This window comes from Chinchilla lanigera, unplaced genomic scaffold, assembly GCF_000276665.1.
Source record: "Chinchilla lanigera isolate Chin_1 unplaced genomic scaffold, ChiLan1.0 scaffold00015, whole genome shotgun sequence".
NCBI classification, from domain to species: domain Eukaryota; kingdom Metazoa; phylum Chordata; class Mammalia; order Rodentia; family Chinchillidae; genus Chinchilla; species Chinchilla lanigera.
In genome coordinates, this window is record NW_004955416.1 from 5,456,821 (window position 1) to 5,477,481 (window position 20,661).

General features: G+C 36.6%; 1 protein-coding gene across 1 annotated transcript in view; it reads left to right on the top strand.

Annotated features, from left to right (window-relative positions):
* Positions 1-411: 411 nt before the first annotated feature.
* The window catches only part of Fam98b (family with sequence similarity 98, member B), a gene marked incomplete at its 3' end in the record, with an annotated part of 29,513 nt that continues 9,263 nt past the window's right edge, over positions 412-20,661 (top strand). The window contains 6 exon segments of the mRNA XM_013512677.1: positions 412-524; positions 9,309-9,454; positions 10,794-10,928; positions 12,769-12,947; positions 15,724-15,804; positions 16,707-16,823. Coding sequence (XP_013368131.1) covers positions 454-524; positions 9,309-9,454; positions 10,794-10,928; positions 12,769-12,947; positions 15,724-15,804; positions 16,707-16,823 — 729 coding nt within the window.

The window sequence follows — 20,661 nt, forward strand, 5'->3', positions numbered from 1 at the left end:
TTTATATTGACTGGAGCATTACTGTATTGATTTAAGAATTATACTCGTATGTACACTCTATTACCAACTTTTTAGCTCAAGATAATTATAATTTCATTTCCGGGTTTTTGTTTTTTTTTTTATAAAAATAGAGGGCTGGAGCCTGATAGGTTGAGATCAACAGGGAATCACGATATTTGGTAAGATTAGTTCTAACACGCAGCACAAAATCGCTTTTAAACCACTATTTTTTATTATTTTAAAAGTTACTGCTAAAAAAAAAGTTACTGCTGTTACATAAAGCGGTTTTAGGCTCTTATCAATATAGATCGCCCCTGTGCCAGGAACTCCGGTGTCTCCATCAAACGGCACCCTTGGGCTGTCGGCATGGATGCTCCACCCGGAACCGTGAAGTGGTGACACTGGTTTCCGGCGGGCTCTTTAGAGCGCTGAACAGCTTCGGGCCAAAGGACCATGCGAGGGCCAGAGCCCGGCCCCGACGCTACCATGGAAGGGGACGTGCTGGACACACTGGAGGCGCTGGGGTGAGGCTTCCTGGGGACCCTTTCCGTGGAGAACCTGGCGTGTTCGCCGTCACGCTGCGGCAGCCGCCTCCGGCCGGGCCTCCGGGGGTGCTGGGCGGCCCGCGCAGGCCTCCAGCTCCTCGGCCTGGTTCCTTCTGGCGCCGACGGAGTTAAGCGGGGCGGGAGAAGAGCGGCTGCGGGTGGGCGGGCGGAGAGCCGCGCGCGGGCCGCTCGGGGTTTGGAGCCTTGCAGCGGGATGTCCTGGCTCTCCCGCCGCGGGGTTGTTCATCTCCGCACAGTGCTGTGCGCGCTGGGCGGCGGGCGGGGAGACAGGGAGGGAGGGAGGTACTGGACCCCAGCTGTGGCGGGGACAACCTGCGGCTTAGTCGGGGTCGGGATGAATCACTCCTGCTGATAGGGGAAAGTGTGTTAGTTCCCAGCGAATCTACACATCAGATGCTTATTTACGTACTAGGTATAAGAAGATAGTTTTTCAGATGATTATTAGTTTACGTAATCGCGGGAGCTACAGAGCGTACTGCCTATTTCAGTTGACAAGTCGGAGCGTTAGGTGTTGTGAGAACTGCGATGGGGCGGGGTGTGTTCATAGATGCGGCAACATAATCCTCACCTTAGCGCCATCCTCTTTTTCTCCACAACCCTTGCCCCATCCTAAATTATCTTGCCCTGCCCGTTTATTGGTCCCCTGAACTTCACTTCTGCCGTTTTTTTTTTTTTTTTCACTCCCCACCCCCATTCCTGGAAAACAGCGCCTTATTTGTTTTGTTCATTGATATTTTTCTCGGCAGCACTCTAGAGTCCCCTTAAAGGGAAGTAAGCATTGAGCCAGATAGCTGAGAGTCAGAACAACGAAGTTGATTGAAGAGCTGGGCACCATCTGCAGAATTGTTCGCCCTGCTGTCTCCAGAGTTCCCTATGGGAAAGCGGTGCTTTTGCAGCACTACTGTGAACTTTGAAGGCCCTCTCCGTTTTTTTTCCTTTCAGAAAGTGCGTTTGCTACTCTTGTGGACATTTCTTAGGAGCACTGTGGTGACACCTTCTTCCTAGTGACAGTGTTGCAGTGCCTCGCTCTTCGTAGGTCCCTAATGTTAGTGAAAGAACTGAGCCAGGGATGCTTTCAGGGGGATTGCTTCTGTGAAATCCCTTGGAAATTCTCGGTTGATTTGGTGAAAGGAGTAACCGCCACAAGAAGTTAAGATATGTTGAAGTGTTTAGGCTCCAGTTTGTGCTCTCAAGATGGAATTTTGTAAATTGTTTATGCAAAAGAAAAAGATTGCTCTCCTCCTCCTTTCGTTTCTTGGACTTCTGCTTCGTATTACAGTGTTTTAGAAAATGAAATTTGCTGTAATCTTGATTTTTATCAAGTAAATTTAGTTTCACATTTTTGAGTATGTAAAGTAAAACAATTTTTACCCGTTAGGGGTGATTTTTCTTGGAATAACCGAGGGCAGGATTTTGAAATTTGAATTAAATGTGGAAAAAGTAGTTGTTTATTTACAATATAGGTTATAATTGAGCACTGTTTTCAAATGTTAATGTTAACTGTAAACATACTAATGCATTTTCTATTGGGATTAAGACATTTAGGGTATCATTGAAAGGGCTTCAGTTTGTCATATAAAGTAAGAAATTAGTGGGAAGACTTAAAAGGGAAAATCTGTATGAAAGAACAGTTCAGGTATGTTATGATATGCATAGGTAGTTATGATATACAGTTACGTATATCATAAAGGAAAACAGGGTGTGAATCAATTTCTTCATTTCTGAAATAGTCCTGGGGCAGGTGATTTCACAAATCTCTTTATTTCTAATACTATATGATTTTGTGGGACAGTAGATCAACACAGTAGGTCTGGCTGTGCAGCAGAGTCATGTATGGGGCCTGTGAAAAATGTTTCAGTCCAGTATATACCACAGACGGACCGAATCATAATCTTCAGAAGTACAGGGCAGACATGCATATTTTTAAAAAAGCTTCACAGACTAGGTTGAGAACCACTGATGCAGGAGGAAGACTTAACAAGAGTTTATGGGCACAACTTCTTATTGGACAGTTCTGAGAAGTCACTGATGAGTATAGACTTAGTCTCTATCCCCATGGAGCTTATAATTAAGTGCAGAAGCAGATATGATCACAAATATTATAAACTGTAGTAAGTGTTTCAGAGAAAAAGAACAGAGTAGTACAGCAGGAGGCTTAAGAGTTAGTGATGGATTCCTGGGGAAGTGACATTTGGACTGAAATAGGAAGAGTAAATATAAGTTATCTAAATGAAATTGGATGGAAAGGAGCATGCTGTATTAGAACTGGAAGTTAATGTGGGTGGCTGAAAGGCAGAGTGCAATGGGCAGAACATTGGGAGACTGGATTGAAGAATTAGGTGAGGACAAGGTCACAGTACTCTTTCGGCTGTATTGTGAATTTTATTCTTAGTCTAACAGCAATGGGACATGATTGAAGGATTTTAAATAGGAAAGGGAGTGATTAGATATCTAATTTGAAAGTAGATGTCAGAAAATGGTTTGGAGAATTTAGTTATCACGCTAGTATGAGAAAGACCAGTGGTTTCTCAGTGGCTGCAGGTATGGAAAGAAGTGCTTAACAGAGGCTGGGGATTTAGCTCAGCGGCACAGCGCCTGCCTGGCAAGTGCAAGGTCGTGAGTTCGATTCCCAGTACTGGAAAAAAAAAAAAAAAAAAAAAAAAAAAAAAAAAGAAAAGGAATGCTTAACAAGAATTAGCGGTTGATTGGATATTACAACTTAGGGATTCGTTTATTTAGTCAGTACTTGCTAAGCACCAAAGACACTGTACTAGCACCAAATGAAACCCTGGATATCTAAATTGGATGAGAAAGAAAGTGAAGATGGGAAGCTAGTAAATGCAGAGACTGAACGGGACCAATGGAGTGGAGGTAGTGATGAGATCAAAGCATAGTTGTGAGTAAGTGGTCAGAAAAGCAAGCTGGAAGGATAGATAGTAGAGTGTGGTCATTTGGTGTGGCCGCGTTAATGGTCAGCATTAATGTTAAAATTAGTAATTTGGAAGATGAAGCATTTCCAGTGAGGCAAGGTCCAGGGCGCTGACTGATAGGGAGTGGAGAAGCTTAGTACAAGTTAGGGATTGACTGCTCAGGTTGGTTAGGTAGTGTATACGTGCAGACTTTCATGGTACTCCGTATAATGGCAAGAGCAAAGTTGGGGAGGTAAACTGTTTATTTGTTTGTTTTTTTTGTCTTTGTTTTTCTCCGGTACCGGGAACTGAACTCACGACCTTGCGCTTGCCAGGCAGGCGCTTTTGCCGCTGAGCTAAATCCCCAGCCCGAGGTAAACTGTTTAAAAGGAATGCAGAGGAGCATCCAGGAGATTGATAAGTGAAAATGTAAGAGACAGGGGATGGCAAATCTGACTAGTCAGAGGTGGGAGAGAGTAGAAGAGATATATATGTGGGGCAATGATTTGAATGTTGTATGGAAAGCAAGAGGACAAAAACCCTACCATCTGACCTTGAGCAGCTTGAGAGTAAAGATGATCTTGAGGAGACGGGCAGTACCCAAGTGTTATTATGGGTGGAACAGTGTAGAAGTGTGGGAAGCAGAGAGGTAGATAGCTGGTTTAGAAACAAGGCCACAGGGAGGGGAAATGAACGGTCTCATATTTTATGCGTTGCTTATGAAAATAAAAAAATAGTAAATTAGGCCCTGGGTGTCCGTCTGAGGAGGTTGTCCACAGCTTTAATAGACTAAAGATGTGGATCATCTAGTTTGAAGTAGTGTCCAGAGCAGCAGTTGTGGTTCCAGTAAACGGTCCTGGTGCATGGGGCAACTGTCTAGGCTTGGGGGAGGTGTGCGCAGCATTTGTAGTAATGGGAGCATTTTTCTAATGAAATAAAATATATAGAACAATGTAGGAGCATGGCTATTCTCAGTAAACAGCAGAATTGGTTGGAAATGAAAGCAAGCATGAAATCAAGGTAATATGTACTAAACAGCAGTTAAATATAGCATAGACTCAAATTAATATTCTGGTAATTTAATAAGAGCAGGTCTCTGATTTCTAATGGGCTGCAAGAGCAGAACAGTGAGAAGTGGTGATGACTATTGAGAAAGATTTTGATAGAAGTAAAAAAATGTACTCCAGAACTGTGCTATTAGGGGAGAGGTCCACGGAGCTGCACTGCTGATATCATCTGTGGAGTAGGAATGCAGAATCCCAGGCCTCATCCAGCTTTACTGAATTAGAACTGTGTTTCAGCAAGATCCTCAGGAGACTGGTATGCACACCAAAATTTAGGAAGCACTGCTCTAGTCAGATATATTATTTCAGACTTTTATTAAATTATCAGAATATTTTTAGACACTTCTATTGTGTAAAACAAATAAGTAAAAAGATATATTTCTGGATAGCAGCAGTTTCATGGGGAGGGGTTAAGAACATGAGGGTGTGGAAATAGAGTGAATGGCTCAGTTCCTAGCCTCTTGTTAGCTATGATTATGGCAGTCCTGGGGAATTTATCTCTTTGTTCGTTAGTGTCCTTCTCTATAAAATAAGGCTAACCATAGTAGAGAATTACAGCAGTTAAATGGGTTATATACACACAGCACCGAGCGCTGGGCTAGCGTGCAGTAGACACATAATGTTAGTCATTATTTTGGATATTACTAGATGTCTTGTTTTGTTAAATGCATTTAGTTTTTCTTTATTTTTACTTGATTTAATGTATTAAGGATCGTGAGGGTTTTTTTACTTTAAATTCAGTATTTTTGGTGATTTGATTAGCTTTTATTGAATTTTATTATTAGTATTTCAATGAAAAATGACTTGTAGCCACCAATATGAATTAAAATTATTCAGAAGTTTATGAATATTGCCTTACTACAGAAGTAAAGGCACATGGGGCAGTAAGATACTTACTGTTAAATTTTAATGAGAGACACTATAAGATATGTAGGCAGGGGTAACGCAGAGAAGCAGCCTTGAGTCAGAGGTGCAGAGACCATGTTCCGTCTCAACCCTGTCTTTTCCTGGCTGTATTATCTGAGCCATGTTGTTTGTAGGTGTTCATAGAACTTTAAAAGTTCACATTTGAGATAAATCTGGTTTAAATTCTAGTACCATCACTTATCTTCTAATCCTGCACAGTTACTGTAGAATATTTCTAACAGCAAAGTATTGCCATAAAGAGTAAATGAATTATTACTATATATGCCTAGCGCTGTGTCTGGCCTGCTACTTAAAGTAGGTATCCTAACCTTGTTAAGTCTTTATTTCTTTACTTGCATAATGAGGATTTAAAATACTATGCATGAGATATGATCAGAGAATTCACAGGAAAAAAATACCTATGGTCCCAGCTGAGGCAAGAGTATCACAAGTTCAAGGTCAGCCTGGGCAATACAGTGTGACACTGTCTCAGAAATAAAAATAAAAGGAACTGGCATATAAGCTCAGTGGAAGAACACTTGCCTAGCATGCCATGAGGCCCTATGTATTTGATCTCTGAAAAAATGAAAAACAAATGGCTTTTAGGTATATGCAAAAATGTATAGCATTGCTCATAAGAGAAATGTAAATTCAAATGATATCTACCAGATGGTCAAAAATCTGAAAGTTTGACAACTTTGGGTATCAGAGAATGGATACTGTCATACTTTGATGGTACAACTTCTATAGAGAAATAGTTAGTATCATCTAGCAAGATTATCTAACCATTTACTCTTTAATCCAATAATCTCACCTTTAAAAATCTATCCCAGACATTTATTGATAAAAATTTACCAAACTATAATACTAAAACTTTGGAAACACTAAAAATATCCTTCATTAGAAGCTAATTAAGTAACATACAATTCTACATTCTGTTATAGAGTTCAAGAAACTGGAGAGACTGTGGGGGAAATAGGAGAATTTTATTAGGTGTACAGCTGACTCAGCATATTTGTGTCCAGAATGGCTGAGTGCTGAACAAAAGAAAGGTTCTAGTGTCATACATGTTGCAAGGGGGCAGTCTGGTGGTGCGTAACTTGGGGGTGAGCAAGCAGAACAAAGGCAGTTTGTCAAGCTGTGCCCAGTGGCTTTGGTTGGGTAAAAACAGGATGTTATGAAAGCAGGTTATAAAACTTTTATTTACAGAGACAAAGTTGCTGTTTTTAATCTGTGTTAGGACAAGCAATAACAGCTGTAGGGAGGGGAAAGTTTGGGAAAACTTGACTTGGTCTTTTTGAATCCTGCTTCAATCCTGACAGCTGAGTACTATACAACTGTAAAAATGATTGAGGCGTGTCTCTAAATGTTGATCCTTGTATATGCAAATGTGTGTATGTGTTTAAAGCAAGGATTAGAACAATATGTAATAAGCTGTCTTTTATTTTAAAAAGGATAAAAATATGTATGCTTATATTTATATTGAATACCATTATAGTACAACCCCAAATTAGTAAGTATGATTATCTATGGCTGGGGGGACAGAGTAGAAGGAATATGTGAAAATTGTGAACTAGATTTATGTAGATTTACCTTGTTTTAGAAGTGAGACTTTAAAACTACTTAATTTACGTAGTTATAAAGCAAAATTAAATAAAAACAAAAGTAAAATAAAAATGCCTACAAATCAAAGCAAAATGAAACAAGTGGCTACCAGCATATAGAGCAGGTGGATTAACTGCATGGAAATAAATTGTTTTTCTGTATATCCTTAGTGAAATACAGTGGTACCTTAATTCACAAACTTAATTTCTTCTGCAATTTTGGAAAAGAAAGCCACATTCATGTTGGTGTGGGAAAGATAGCTGCAATTGTGTTGTTGCTCAATGGAGAGTTTGAAAACAAAAACACAATTTTGCCAACTGCTTCTGTGTGCAAACCAAATTGTTTGCAAACAAAAATGTTCATGAACTGAGGTACCATTGTATATTCTTAATAAAATGTTGGATCATTGATCCAAATTCGATCAATTGAACAATTTATCTCTCAGATGTATTTAATTGAAGAATTTGTCCCTGGATATTTTATGATAACATTCTAAAACCAGAAAGTCAAAAACCTGGACAATTTCTGACATTTTTGGTATAGGGGAATTAAAATCATTTTTTCCAAATTGTTTGTGCCTGTAAATATCTAGCCACATAAACATGTCACTGTGAACTCCTTTCATAGTCTTATACTCTGCTTTACATTTGTTCCAGTAGGACTTAATGTTTTGGGGGGGTATACACCAATCAATGACATGAAACAAGTTGGGATTATTATAGTAACTTGAGCATGTTTGTATCCAAAGAGGCTGACTGTTGTTATATGCAACCCATGAGTCAGAGTCAATGGTAGAACTAAGTAAAATAGGCAGGAAAGTTTGGGCAGAGCAATCACCAGCAATTTTCAAATATCTTGCAGCTGGCTGATGCATTATATCTATGATATAGAAAACTCATACTTCTCTGGAGCACAGCTATAATGAGAGTGTATAGTACTTGAAATAAATATTTGTTCATTGGGGAAGGCAAAATGAAAATTTTCTCAAAAAAAAAAAAAAAAACCCCACTAAAAGTAGTAAAATTTAACTTGATCACAGTTGAAGGATTTGATTCATAGGGACAAATTGTTCAATTGTTCTAAAAAAGTAAGCTATTTTTGGTGATTTTTATTGTTAGTAACAATGCTGATAATACTGAATTTGCTATTCTAAAACTATGAGGTTTATATTCACTTTATATATAACAGGATTATGCAAATATGAGAAACTTTCATTTTAAAAGAAAAATGCAAAACAAGTGAAAATCCTATAATTCTAAATACAAATTGAAAAGTGCAATGTGAATTCTTGATGTAGTTTCTCTTTAAAAAGAGTAATACAGCTTGGCGTGTAGCTCAGTGGTAGAGCAGATGCTTAGCATGGCCAAGGTCCTGGGTTTGGTCCCCACCAGTCCCACTGAAAAGACATTGAAACAGTAGCCAACCTTTAATAACAAATTATGTACTCTAATTGCCATTAGAAAAGATGCGAGATTCATGGATAGAAGTCTCACTGCAGGTGTAGGGCTGGAACATCTTGTTACAGAAAGCAAGGAAAATATTTGAAGAATACTGGGAAATTCATAGGTGTGGGCTTAGTACAGTTTAAATATTAAAATAATAACTGCACTTAATAAAAGCACATTAAGTGTTTTAAAATCTATGTTTACAGTGTTAAAGCTTCATTACAGACAACAGTAAAAGTAGAAAATTGATGCCTCACTTAAGATTCCGTATATATGGTACTTTAAACAGTGAAGGTTCTTGGCAAATACAATTTACAGAAATATTTAAAAGTATATGAGATAAATTACTTAGATTAAAATGATCTCATAGGTCCTTTTCAACTTTAAGTTTTTTAAATTTGAAATTTGCATCTGTACTTTTGTCACTGTTCTTGGAATTCATAAACCTGTTAGCCTTTCTTTTATTGGATGTTGTGTTACCTGTAATATTTAAAATTGGTAGTTTCACTATAAAATATTAAAATATGGGGAGAAAAGCCAAATGCTAATTATATAGAAAAATCAGCAAATTGTTTGTGGATGGGCTATTAGGGCCAAGAAAGCACTGTAGGCTTTGCTGGTTATTCTATTATAACTGACCCAGCTCTGGCACTGCAGTATGAAAGCAGCAACAGACAATCTATGAATTAATATGTTTATTTGCTGTGTTCTAATAAAAGTTAATTTATAAAAACAAGCAGCAGCAGGTCTGAATAGAGAATATTATAGGATTCTCTCTTTCCCTCTTATAAATGTTTGTTTTCTCCTTTGTAGATATAAAGGACCACTGTTAGAAGAACAAGCTCTTACCAAGGCAGCAGAGGGTGGACTTTCTTCGCCTGAATTTTCAGAGCTCTGTGTTTGGTTAGGCTCTCAAATAAAATCATTATGCAACTTGGAAGAAAGTATCACTTCAGCTGGTATTTGCCATTGTGTTTTATTTACTTTCTGTTTAATAGTAAAATGAACTGATAGCTTATAATTTATAGTTTTCTCAACACAGAGAAAAATCACTGATATTATGAAGAAGTTCAGTGTAGGTTATTAAAAATCTTTGGATTAGATTTTATTGTAATCACAAATTGATTCTTAAATTTACTAAAAAATTATAAGCAGTTGTCGCCTATGTTAACCTTAGTTTTGTTCTTTTTTTCCTTTTTGTTTTTTTTCCGGTACCGGGAATCGAACTCACGACCTTGTGCTTGCCAGGCAGGTGCTGTGCCACTGAGCTAAATCCCCAGCCCCTTAGTTTTGTTCTTTAGAAAAAAAAATAGTCTGAATTTGATTATTTAGAAAGTTTAAATTTTAAATATGGCTCATTTTGATTATGATTGTTTTGTTTTTTAAATACATGTAATTTCTAATTTATTTTCCCAAGCCTGTAATTCAGAACACGGGTTCATGTAGAAATATTTTTATAAAAATACTTCTGTACTAGCTCATAAAACTTGTTTAATTCATTGCTGTCTTGGTAGCTAGAGTCCTTGTGGATCTTTGGATGATAAGATGAAAAATGATTAATCACTGGCCAATTGCTAGGGGAGAAAGTAGCCTTCTCTACCAAAGTTATTCTTTTGGAGCTGGGGATATAGCTCAGTGACACACGTGCCTGCCTGGCAAGCACAAGGTCCTGAGTTTGATTCCCAGTACCCCCCCAAAAAAACCCTAGCCCCCTACGGCATACATGCCCTAGGTTCGCCACCAAAGTTATTCTTTAAATTATTTTTTAATTCTTTAAATTATTTTTTCCTTGTCAAATTAATAGTATAAAGTAAAATAATATGAATCCAGAACATAAAACAAGTTTCTACCTAATTGTATTATGAAGTAAAGATAAGCAGTTAGTCTTAATTAGAATGTATGGAAACAGTAGACATGGGTCATTTGCCCTGAAACCAATTAATAAATATAGGCTTAGTAGTACTTTTAATATTTTAGTTGCTAATATTAAATACTTCCAGTCTGTCTGGTCTTATGGAGAATCCTTTAGAAGAGACTTGGCAGAGATGTAATAGTAAATATCTGTAAATAATAGTATTTACAATCTCATGATTACTTAAATGATAATTTCTGTATGTGGAAATTGTTTGGTTGCCTTTATCTACCTCTGTTGGTCACACATCCAAGAATTAAATGTGCAACTGAAAATTTAGAATTGATTGTAAAATGGAAATCAACTAGTAGTAAATTTTATAGTATCATATTAAATAGGAGGAACTCAGTAAATGTTTTATGATTTTTCTTTTTTTCTTTTTCTAGGGCAAGATGACTTAGAGAGCTTCCAGCTTGAGATAAGTGGTTTTTTAAAAGAAATGGCCTGTCCATATTCTGTTCTCATATCAGGAGATGTTAAGGACCGTTTAAAAAAGAAGGATGACTGTTTGAAACTTCTGTGTAAGTTATTTTTCATTGGACATTTAAATGTACATGTTTGATCTGTTTTCTTTTTTATATATCTTCAGCTCTAAATTTATTCATTATTGAAACATTAGACATTTTAGATATTTAAGAGGTTTTAATGTTAAATTTAAAATATAAAGCTGTCTCAGAAATATTTGCCTAAATGTAGTTTAAATTCTGAATATATCCTCTGACAGATGTGTACTATAGAATGTCCTTTGTTTGTACCTTATAGAATAGTAATTGTTTTCATCTAATTCATGTCTTAGTGTTAATGACTAAATAACTAAAACTTGGTGATCATAAAACTAACTGGGAAGTAGGCTGCCAATCAGATTATTAGATCTTGCTTTTTTGTTAGGCAGTGATTGATAGTTTGTTCAAAACATTTATTGATTACCTAATCTTGTACCAGGAAGTACATCTTTTTTTAAAAAGAAGGATAAAAGGGCTGGGGATTTAGCTCAGCGGCAAAGCGCCTGCCTGGCAAGCGCAAGGTCATGAGTTCGATTCCCGGTACCGGAGAAAAACCAAAAAAAAATAAAAAAATAAAAAAATAAAAAGAAGGATAAATTTTGTGCCTTCAGAAATATTTGAATTTTTCTTCTATTTTAAAATAATTTATTTGTTTATACTTTTTGGTTACTTAAAAGACTGTGAACATTTAAAAAAAATCTCTGAGGGGCTGGGAATTTAGCTCAGCGGCACAGCGCCTGCCTGGCAAGCACAAGGTCGTGAATTTGATTCCCAGTACCAGAAAAAAACAGAGAAAAAAAAAAAAATCTCTGGACTAGATATGTATTGCTACATTTTGCTTCAGAAGACTTGAAATTCTCTGGAAAAATGTGTAAAGTACATAAGATATGAACATGCATTCTACAGAAAAATAATTTTTGAATTACAAAAATGAAAAGATGCATAGTGTACCTCAAAACTAAAGAGTTTAAAAAGCAATGACAGGACACTAGTTCTCTTACCAAGTTAACAGAGAGTCCCACCCCAAATTATAATACAAGTCTGTAGGAAAATAAACTTTCATGTGCTGTAGGCATTGTAGATGGTGGTAGAATGACTGGTGTAGCCTCTTCAGAGTACAGCTCTTCAAAATCGTAATTAAAATTCATCTGTCTTTTGACCTGGCAATTCTGTGTCTAGGAATACATACTTACTCCTTTAAGTATACAAAGATTCATAAAAAAGGGTATTTATTATAACCTTACTTACAGTAGCAAAATGACTGGCAATCTAAACCACACAGTTGTCCATCTTTTACCTCAGACCTACTGGTTTAGAATCGCTGAGGACAGAATCCTGGCATTTGTACTTTTAAACAGTTTCTCAGATATATCTCACCTGAAATTGAAACTGCTATATTAAATTGTGACTGTTGTGTTTGTATGTAATTTTAGCTGAGTAAAAACAAACAAAAAACTGGTTTTAAATTCTTTGAGGGCAGATACTTATTTGATGTTGTATCGCCATTATCTACACTGTGCATAACTCAGAATAAGGCCTTTGTAAATATGTGTACCTATTAAAATGGAAATCTAGGTCATTGAAAATATTAAAGTGGAACTGAAACCAGCTAATGTGAAATCGGTGAGAATAAGTCATTAATTCCTCCTTTGCCTGATTACATTAAATACATTTTATTTTAATTTCAATGTGCTTTTTTGAAGTTTACTGTTTTACAACTGTTGATAATTACTCTGGTTTCTTTGTAAGTTGGTCATGCTGTTGACATTGTTAATATTTGTTTTAAGTAAATTATTGTAGCAAAATACTCTAAATTTTTGCACATGTGTTAACATTCATTTTATCTTTTTTATTATAGTATTTTTAAGTACAGAACTTCAAGCTTTACAGATATTACAGAAAAAGAAATGTAAAAATTCTCAATTAGATAAAAACAGTGAAATTTATCAGGAAGTTCAAGCTATGTATGATGCCCTTGGCATACCCAAGTCTACCACTCCTGACATTCCGGTTATGCTAAACCAAGTGGAATCAAAGGTATTGTACTTGTTTTATTTTCCCCCAGATTCAGCTAATACACAGATTCCATATTAAAAATGGAAATACCCTGTTTGAGTTACTTTTCTGTAGTTGTTGAAACAAAATACCCAACACCCAAAGTTAAAGGGGAAAGGTTTATTTAGCTCACAGTTTCCAGAGGTTTCAGTCTATAATTTGCTGGCTCCAAAGTCAGATGGCTTGGCAGAGGGGCAACGCAGAAGAGAACCAGTTCATAGCAAGCTCAAGACATCAAAAGCAAGCAAGGAAGGGGGAAACCTCTTTCTATCCCTTATATTAAATCCAGTCTAGCAGGATAAGGGCGGTACTGATTCAGTCAGTGGACTGATCCAGCAATCACCCACCCTTAACCTGAGCACCCTTAATCCCAGCATTGTACCATGAATCACTCAGTCTAGATTCAGCCACCTCCACAGAAATCACTATGATGGCATGAGGTTTTCGTGGAGCATCTGGACACAAACCTTAACGTTCTGCCCATTGGCCCCCCAAAGACACACATATTCCTTCATGCAAAAGATGTAGTCCATCTCCAAGAATTGCCAGAGTCCTGATAGTTTCAGCATGGCTGAAAAATCCAAGTCTCAAGTCTCCTCTGATATTTAAGGCAAACTCTTAGCAGTGAGCACCTGTACAAATGAAAAGAAAGTTAAACACTTCCAACATTCAGTGGGACAAGATAGACGTTTCCATTCCAAAGGTTACAAATGGGGATACAAAGGAATGAAACGAAAGCAAGCCCAAAATCCAGCAGGCCAAGCATTAAGTCCTGTGGTTCTATGTGCAGCATCTGAGGCAACCTGTAGCAAGATGTGAATTCCAAAGGGCTCAGCTGGCTGTGCCCCGACGGCATTTCCTGTGGTTGTAGCTCCTGTGGCTTCTCTCTTGGACCTCCTCTGCTTCTTCCTTATAATTTTTGTCAGATGATCCACGTTCCTGGTTTCTCCAAACTTCTAGGGCCTCCAGTGCATGTTTTGGCTTCAGACTCAGCTTCATACACTGCCCTCTCAGGGACTTCCTGGCTTCCCAGGCCTTCTGAAATCTGGGTGGAAGCTTTCCTGATCCCACAACTGTTACATTCTGCCTGTACCTAAAAGCATCACCACGTGGATTAAACTAAAAGTTTTAATAATTTAAGCAGATTTCTAACTATTGGTAGACCTGAGGTTTGACTGTGGGTGATCAGCTTTCAGAGCATGTATTCTTAACTTACCCTTAACAGGTAATTCTCAAATTTATTAAACTGTTACCTAATGTTGAAGTCCTAGAAATGAGTGTGGCTGCATATAAAAAACTATAAGTATACATTCAGAATCTCTTAAGTGAGGAGTTACAACTCAAAACTTTTAGTAATATATGAAATAAAATCATGTGATTTTACAATTTTTTGGTGATTTTTCACCAGTTGGGGTACTTGCAGGGCTTGGTGGTTCACGGCTGTAATCTCAGCACTTGGGAGGCTGAGGCAGGAGAATTGCCATGAGTTCGAGGCCAGCCTGAACTACAGAGTGAGACTCTGTCTCAAAAAAAAAAAAAAAAAAAAAGAAATAGGGTACTTACAGAAATGACATTTTAAGATAGTAAATTAATTATATAAAACTTGTAGAAATCACTAGTAATTATATCATTACTATACAGGTAGATTTGTGTCTCCCATAAAATATGTAGAAATCATATCATTAATTGTAGCATTGTTGTAAAGTAGATTTGCTGTGAAATTAAAAAAGCTAAACTTGGTGCTCTCATTTAGACAGGTTCTTTCTAAGCTAATGTAAAAATTACCTTTGAAGATATAATTTACTTGCCATAAAATTTACACATCTTAATTGTGCAATGCCATGAATTTTAGTATATTTACTGGGTTGTACAGCCATCACTAAAATCTAATTCCATGACCATGAAAAGAAACTTGTCAATTTACGGTCACCCCTGTTATCATCTCAGCTTCCTAGGTGACTTTGAAATCTTTTTCCTCAGTGAGTACCCGCAACATTAAATAAGCTTCATGCTGTTTAAGATCTGAACTGGTTCTGGACTCCTTATAACTAAGAAACTGTTTCATTCAATTTTGCAGTGCTTTCTTTAGTTATGAAGGCTTTTGTCGTTTTGAAGATGACCATTTTGGGCTGTCATTTTGTAAGCATTTTATTCAAAGTATCACTAATATTGGAATGACCTTTGATATTGCTAAAACAAAAATAAATGCCTAATATCTTGTTTACCAAAATAAAAGTGTTTCAAGTAATTTAGTGGCTCTATAAAAGAAAAAAAAATTGTGTGTGTTACTATAATTCAGAAGGATTGTTGTCTTCTGTTGGTCTTGAACAGTGAAATTGGAATAAATATAATTGGAATGTGTACAAAATATTTGAGAAAAATCAATGTGCTTTTAAAATATTTTAGTTTTCTTTTTGAGAATTTTCCAGGAAGTCAGATAATGCCATCTTAAGAAACTCCAAAATTATTTTAGGTAAGACACAGATTCTCAGCGTAGAGCCAATTATTAGATATTTGGTCTCTATACATTATTTATTATTCTTGGGAAAAAGGTGCTTTATAGTTTTAATATGCCTGATACTTTTTAGAGAAAGATATTTGATATTGTAATTATACTCCTTCCTTGTGTGTGAAAGTATATTTAAGCATTTCATTTTAACATTTTATTTACTTTCTAATGTTCAAAACAGCACTTTAGACAAGAGTAAGCTCCTTTTAAATTAGGTACTATATACATTTTCACAATCTTTTCTTTTAGGTGAAGGATATTCTCTCTAAAGTCCAGAGAAATCATGTGGGAAAACCATTGTTGAAAGTTGATTTAAGTCCGGAACAGGCGGTAATTCTTCCTTTCTTACTAGTTTTATATGATTAAATTAGTGCATATGACTATATTAGCCCATTTTTGTTACTATTACAGACTATCCAAGACAGGCTAATTTTGTAAAGAACTTTATTTTGCTCACAGTTTGAGGCTGAAAGTCCGAACAACATAGTGCAGGCTTTTGTAGGAACCACCCCTTGGCTGTGTAACCTGATGAGGGGTGACAGTTATAGGACTGTGGGGAGTTGTGTCACCAGAGGAGCACATTCCCAATTGACCTAACACCCTTCTAGAACCCCACTTCTTTGAGTTTCCCCTCTCTCTTACCTCTTAAAGTTCCTACCACCACACTGAAGATCAAGCCTCTACTGCAGAAGCCTTTGCGGGAACAAGCAGTATTCAAATCATAGTAGTCACTTTATAAATGGACATCTAGATTTTACAATCATGTACTGTATTATTTTAGAGAATTAACGTATATTGAAATTCTGGAATAAAATGTTCTGATATTCAAATTATTAATTAAAAATGTACCTGGCCCAAAGTACTTGCAGTGCCCAATATGTTAGCACAGTTGTGATTTGAAAAGATAGTATCTTAAAAGTTGACAAGATGTGAGATTATTGGTATTTTGTTTCCTTTTTGGTCCATACTACTTAGCAAATGGATGTTTTACTTAATATGTTAAATTGAAGATCAGATGAACATATTTGATATCTTCTGAGTATTATAAACGTTCTAGTGAATACTGTATTATTTGTTTTACCAGATAAAGTCTCACTGAATCAGAAAATGTTCACCAGGTACTGCACACTGTCTCTTGAGTCAGCAGAAGATGGTACTTACTACAGGTTTCACATTTCTTGTGTATGCAGAATGGGTCTAAAGGTTATGGTATTTGTTCTCACATTCTTTAGGAACAACTGGAAAGAATCAACGATGCCCTTTCCTGCGAATATGAATGTCGCCGGCGGATGTTAATGAAACGATTAGATGTGACAGTGCAGTCCTTCGGATGGTCAGACAGAGCAAAGGTAAGGCTGTTTTCCCATTTGTGTCCTGTAGGTGGTAGCCTGTGACAGCTCTTCAGGAGCTCTCATCTGCTATGGTATTCTACCACATTTGTACTTTATTACTAATTTGAACCACAGGGCCAGATTAACTACTGGTCACATATAATAATACAGTCTAGTATAAAATCTTATTTTTGCAAACCATGTCATTTCCCCCCCCAGGCTTTCACCTTTATTTTAAATCCATAGTTGTATGCTAGAAATCAGGATAAAGATATAGGTACAGGTAGAACTGGTACCTGAATAGGTCTTTTTAAGTTTCCTAAGGCTGGGTAAGTACTGAATATGTTACATTTGAAATGGAACATGTGGGGTGGGCACATTTCCAGATACGAACTTAGAGCGCTATCTCCCATCAGTCGTATTTTTTATCTGTAATCTATACTCAGGTTTATTCTGGGGTCTTCCTTACCCCATCCTGTGTCATAGTCTGGAAACTCCAGACAGTAAACAGGGACAATTACAGGACTTACCTCTTCTTTCAGGGATCATTATCCTGAGTTCCTTCATGTCCAGGGTATGTGAGTCATTGGTTCACAGAAGTTATCTAGTTTCTTTATTTTTTTTTAAGTTATTGTAAAGTGATGGGTAAATCTGGTGCCTATATTCTTTCTTGGTGACAAATGCAGTTCAGATATTATTACATAGTTTGGATTAATTGGACAATTCATCTGCTCCATGTTCTATCAGATGGGGTCACTCAAGCAGTCCTGTGGCTGGATATAGTTGGTCTTTCTGGTACTCAAGTGCTGGAAACCTGTTCTGCATTGTGGTAGTGTTGAAGTGGTGGACCCTTAAGAGGTAGGGTCTAAGGAAAGAATTGTGTCATCCATCCTCAAGAATGGATTGGTACTGGTCTGGACTGAGTTTAGTCTTGAATCTGTTCTTTTGCAAATAGATTCTTAGAATGTACGAGGCCACCTCATGTGCTTGGTGCCTCTGCACATGGCTGTTTTCCCTTCTACATCTTCACCATGTTGTAATTACAGCTAGAGGAGCTCTTGCCTGGATGCTGGTTTTATGCTTTTTGGGTCCTAAATTTAGTCACCAGAATCAAGAGCCAAATAAACTTTTATAAATTATCAGCCTTGAGTATTTTGTTATAGCAACTAATGCATGTAGCTTCACTCATCTGGTGTCTGGGCTGAAACATCCAGAGTGCTTGTATTACATGTCTGTGTCCTTGGGGCTGACTGTGTTTTTCCTCTTTGCTCTAACATGGTCCCAGTGTCAGTGTCTCTGTCTGTCTCTCTTTCTCTCTGCCTCTGTCTGTCTCTCCTTCTCATTAGTTTTCTATGCCTGCTATAATAAATTGCCCCAAATGTAGTAGCTTCAGTAATACAAATTTATCTTCTTACTGTTTTGGAGACCAGAAGTTCTAAATTATAGACAAGTTACATTCCTCCCTACTGCTTTAGAGAATTCATTCTTTGGTATTTCAAGTTTCAGCCTTACGTTGTCTTCAAAGCTAGTAATAAATGTGATCTTCCAGTGTTTGTCTCATCTGTGGTCACATGATCTCCAAGGGTTTTCGTGACTATATTGGGTCCACAGATAACACGAGATACTCTTTTCATCTCAAGATGCCTAATTTAATTACATATGCATCTTCAGAGTAATATTCAAGAGCTCCCAGGATTAGGATTTGGACATCTTTGGAAAGTCATTCAACTTGGAGATATCTCTTCTTCCTTTTAATTTTTTGGTTTTTTTTTTGCCTTGTACTTCTTCAGTGTGATGAAGTGCTTTTTTGCTTTTAAGAATACTTCAAGAAATATGTCTTGGGGGCTAGGGATTTAGCTTAGCGGCACAGCGCCTGCCTGGCAAGCGCAAGGTCGTGAGTTCGATTCCCGGTACCGGAAAAAAACCAAAACCAAAAAAAAGGAAATGTCTTGTAATGAATTCTCCCTTTTCTGCATATTTTCGCTCCCAGAAACTTGTATCCTCTGGTTTAAAGTTGGGCTATTTGTATTGCTGTCCTTGGGTCCCACGGCCTGGTCTTGCATTGAGTGTTCCTTGTTGTGCTGTGGTAAATTTTTAAGAACTTCCACAGAAAATGGTACATGGGACATTGTCTCTGGATCCTTATATTCTGAAAATGTTTGTGTGACTGATAAGACAAATATAAACCTAAGTTGAAACATTTTTCTCCAAAAATATTGAAGGCATTGCTTCTTTTTTTCAAGGTTTAGTGCTACTCTTAAAACAACCTAAACATTATATATTGTAAATATATAGTAATAAAAGAAAAGAGAAAGAAAATTGTCATTTCCTATCCTTTTGAATGATTATTTTTCTCTCGAAGCTATTGGGCTCTTTTTCTCTCTTACAGTTTTTCAAAATTTATAGTATGTTACTTTGGATCTTTTTTTATTCCTTATGCTAAACACTAGATGGACCTTCCAATCTGTAGACTTTTAGCTTTCATATTTTTCTTTTTTAATTTATTTTTTTCTCTCTCTTTGAAATTCATGTAAGTTTCCTGACATTCTTGATAGATCTATGAAAGTTGCTTTATTTTCTCATTTTAAATCTTCCTTTTTGATTTACTTTCTTGAAAATGTATTCATTTTATTTTGTACTTGATACTGTTTTTTTCTAAAGTCATTTTTTAATTTTCACGAGATCTTTTTGATTCTTGAATTTTCTTTTTTCATAATTTTTCCCTTATTTTGGAATGTACTAGCTTCTTGAATGTATATGGAAACTTCATTATTATTATTTTTATTAGTACCTATTTGTAGTACATGATTACATTTATTTTGAAAGTTGGTGCATGTACATAATACATCTTCAGTATGTTTTGGTTCTGTACCCCTCCCATCCCGCCCTACTCGTTCCAACTCCTGGTCCCCTTTCCATGTGCATGAGCTCTGTTTCTCTTTATTCAGTTCTCTTTTTTCAAACCTTTCCCTCCCTTTCCTCTTTCTTCTTCCTTTCCTCCTCTTATTTCCTTTCCCTTTTGAAAAAGATCTCTCTACTTATTATCTTTTATTTTGCACTTTGTTTTGGGTTTCTCATGTAAGAGAAACCATGTGATATTTAAGCTTGTGTGTCAATAAATTATATTTTGCTTAACATTATGGTCTCAGAGTAAATCTATTTACCTACACATACCTCAGAGTTTCTTCTTTATGACAGAGTAGTACTCCATTGTGTATAAATAGCATATTTTTTTTATTCACCTTTTGATGGACATATAGGCTGTTCCCAAGATTTAACTATTATGAATTCTGTTGCTATAAACATGGATATGCATGTATCACTGTAATATGATGACTTTAATTCTTTTGAGAAGATACCAAGAAGGGAAATAGCTGGTCAAATGGAATTTCTATGTTAGTTTTTTCAGGAATCTCCATACTTACTTTTGTAGGGGTTATACTAATTTACATTTCCACCAAAAATGTAATATTCCTTTTGCCCCTGTAGCCTCACCAGCATTTGTTATTACTTGATTTTTGATGTTACCCATTCTTTCTAGGAGTAAGAGGGAATCTCAGTATTGTTTTGATTTGCATTTCTCTAATGGCCAGGGATGTTGAACATTTTTTCAGATGTTTATTGGCCATTTGTACTTCTTCTGAGAAGTGTCTGTTCATTTTGCTTGCCCAGTTTTTGATTGGGTCTTTTATTTTGGTGAGTCTAATTCTTTTTGAGTTCTTTATATATTCTGCATATTAGTTCTCTGTCTGAGGATGTTGTAGTCAGGGTTTGCAGGGGAAACAATTTAATACAGGACACATACTGTATAGGATTACTATATAAAAGTCACCCAAAGAGTCAAGTACAAAAAAGT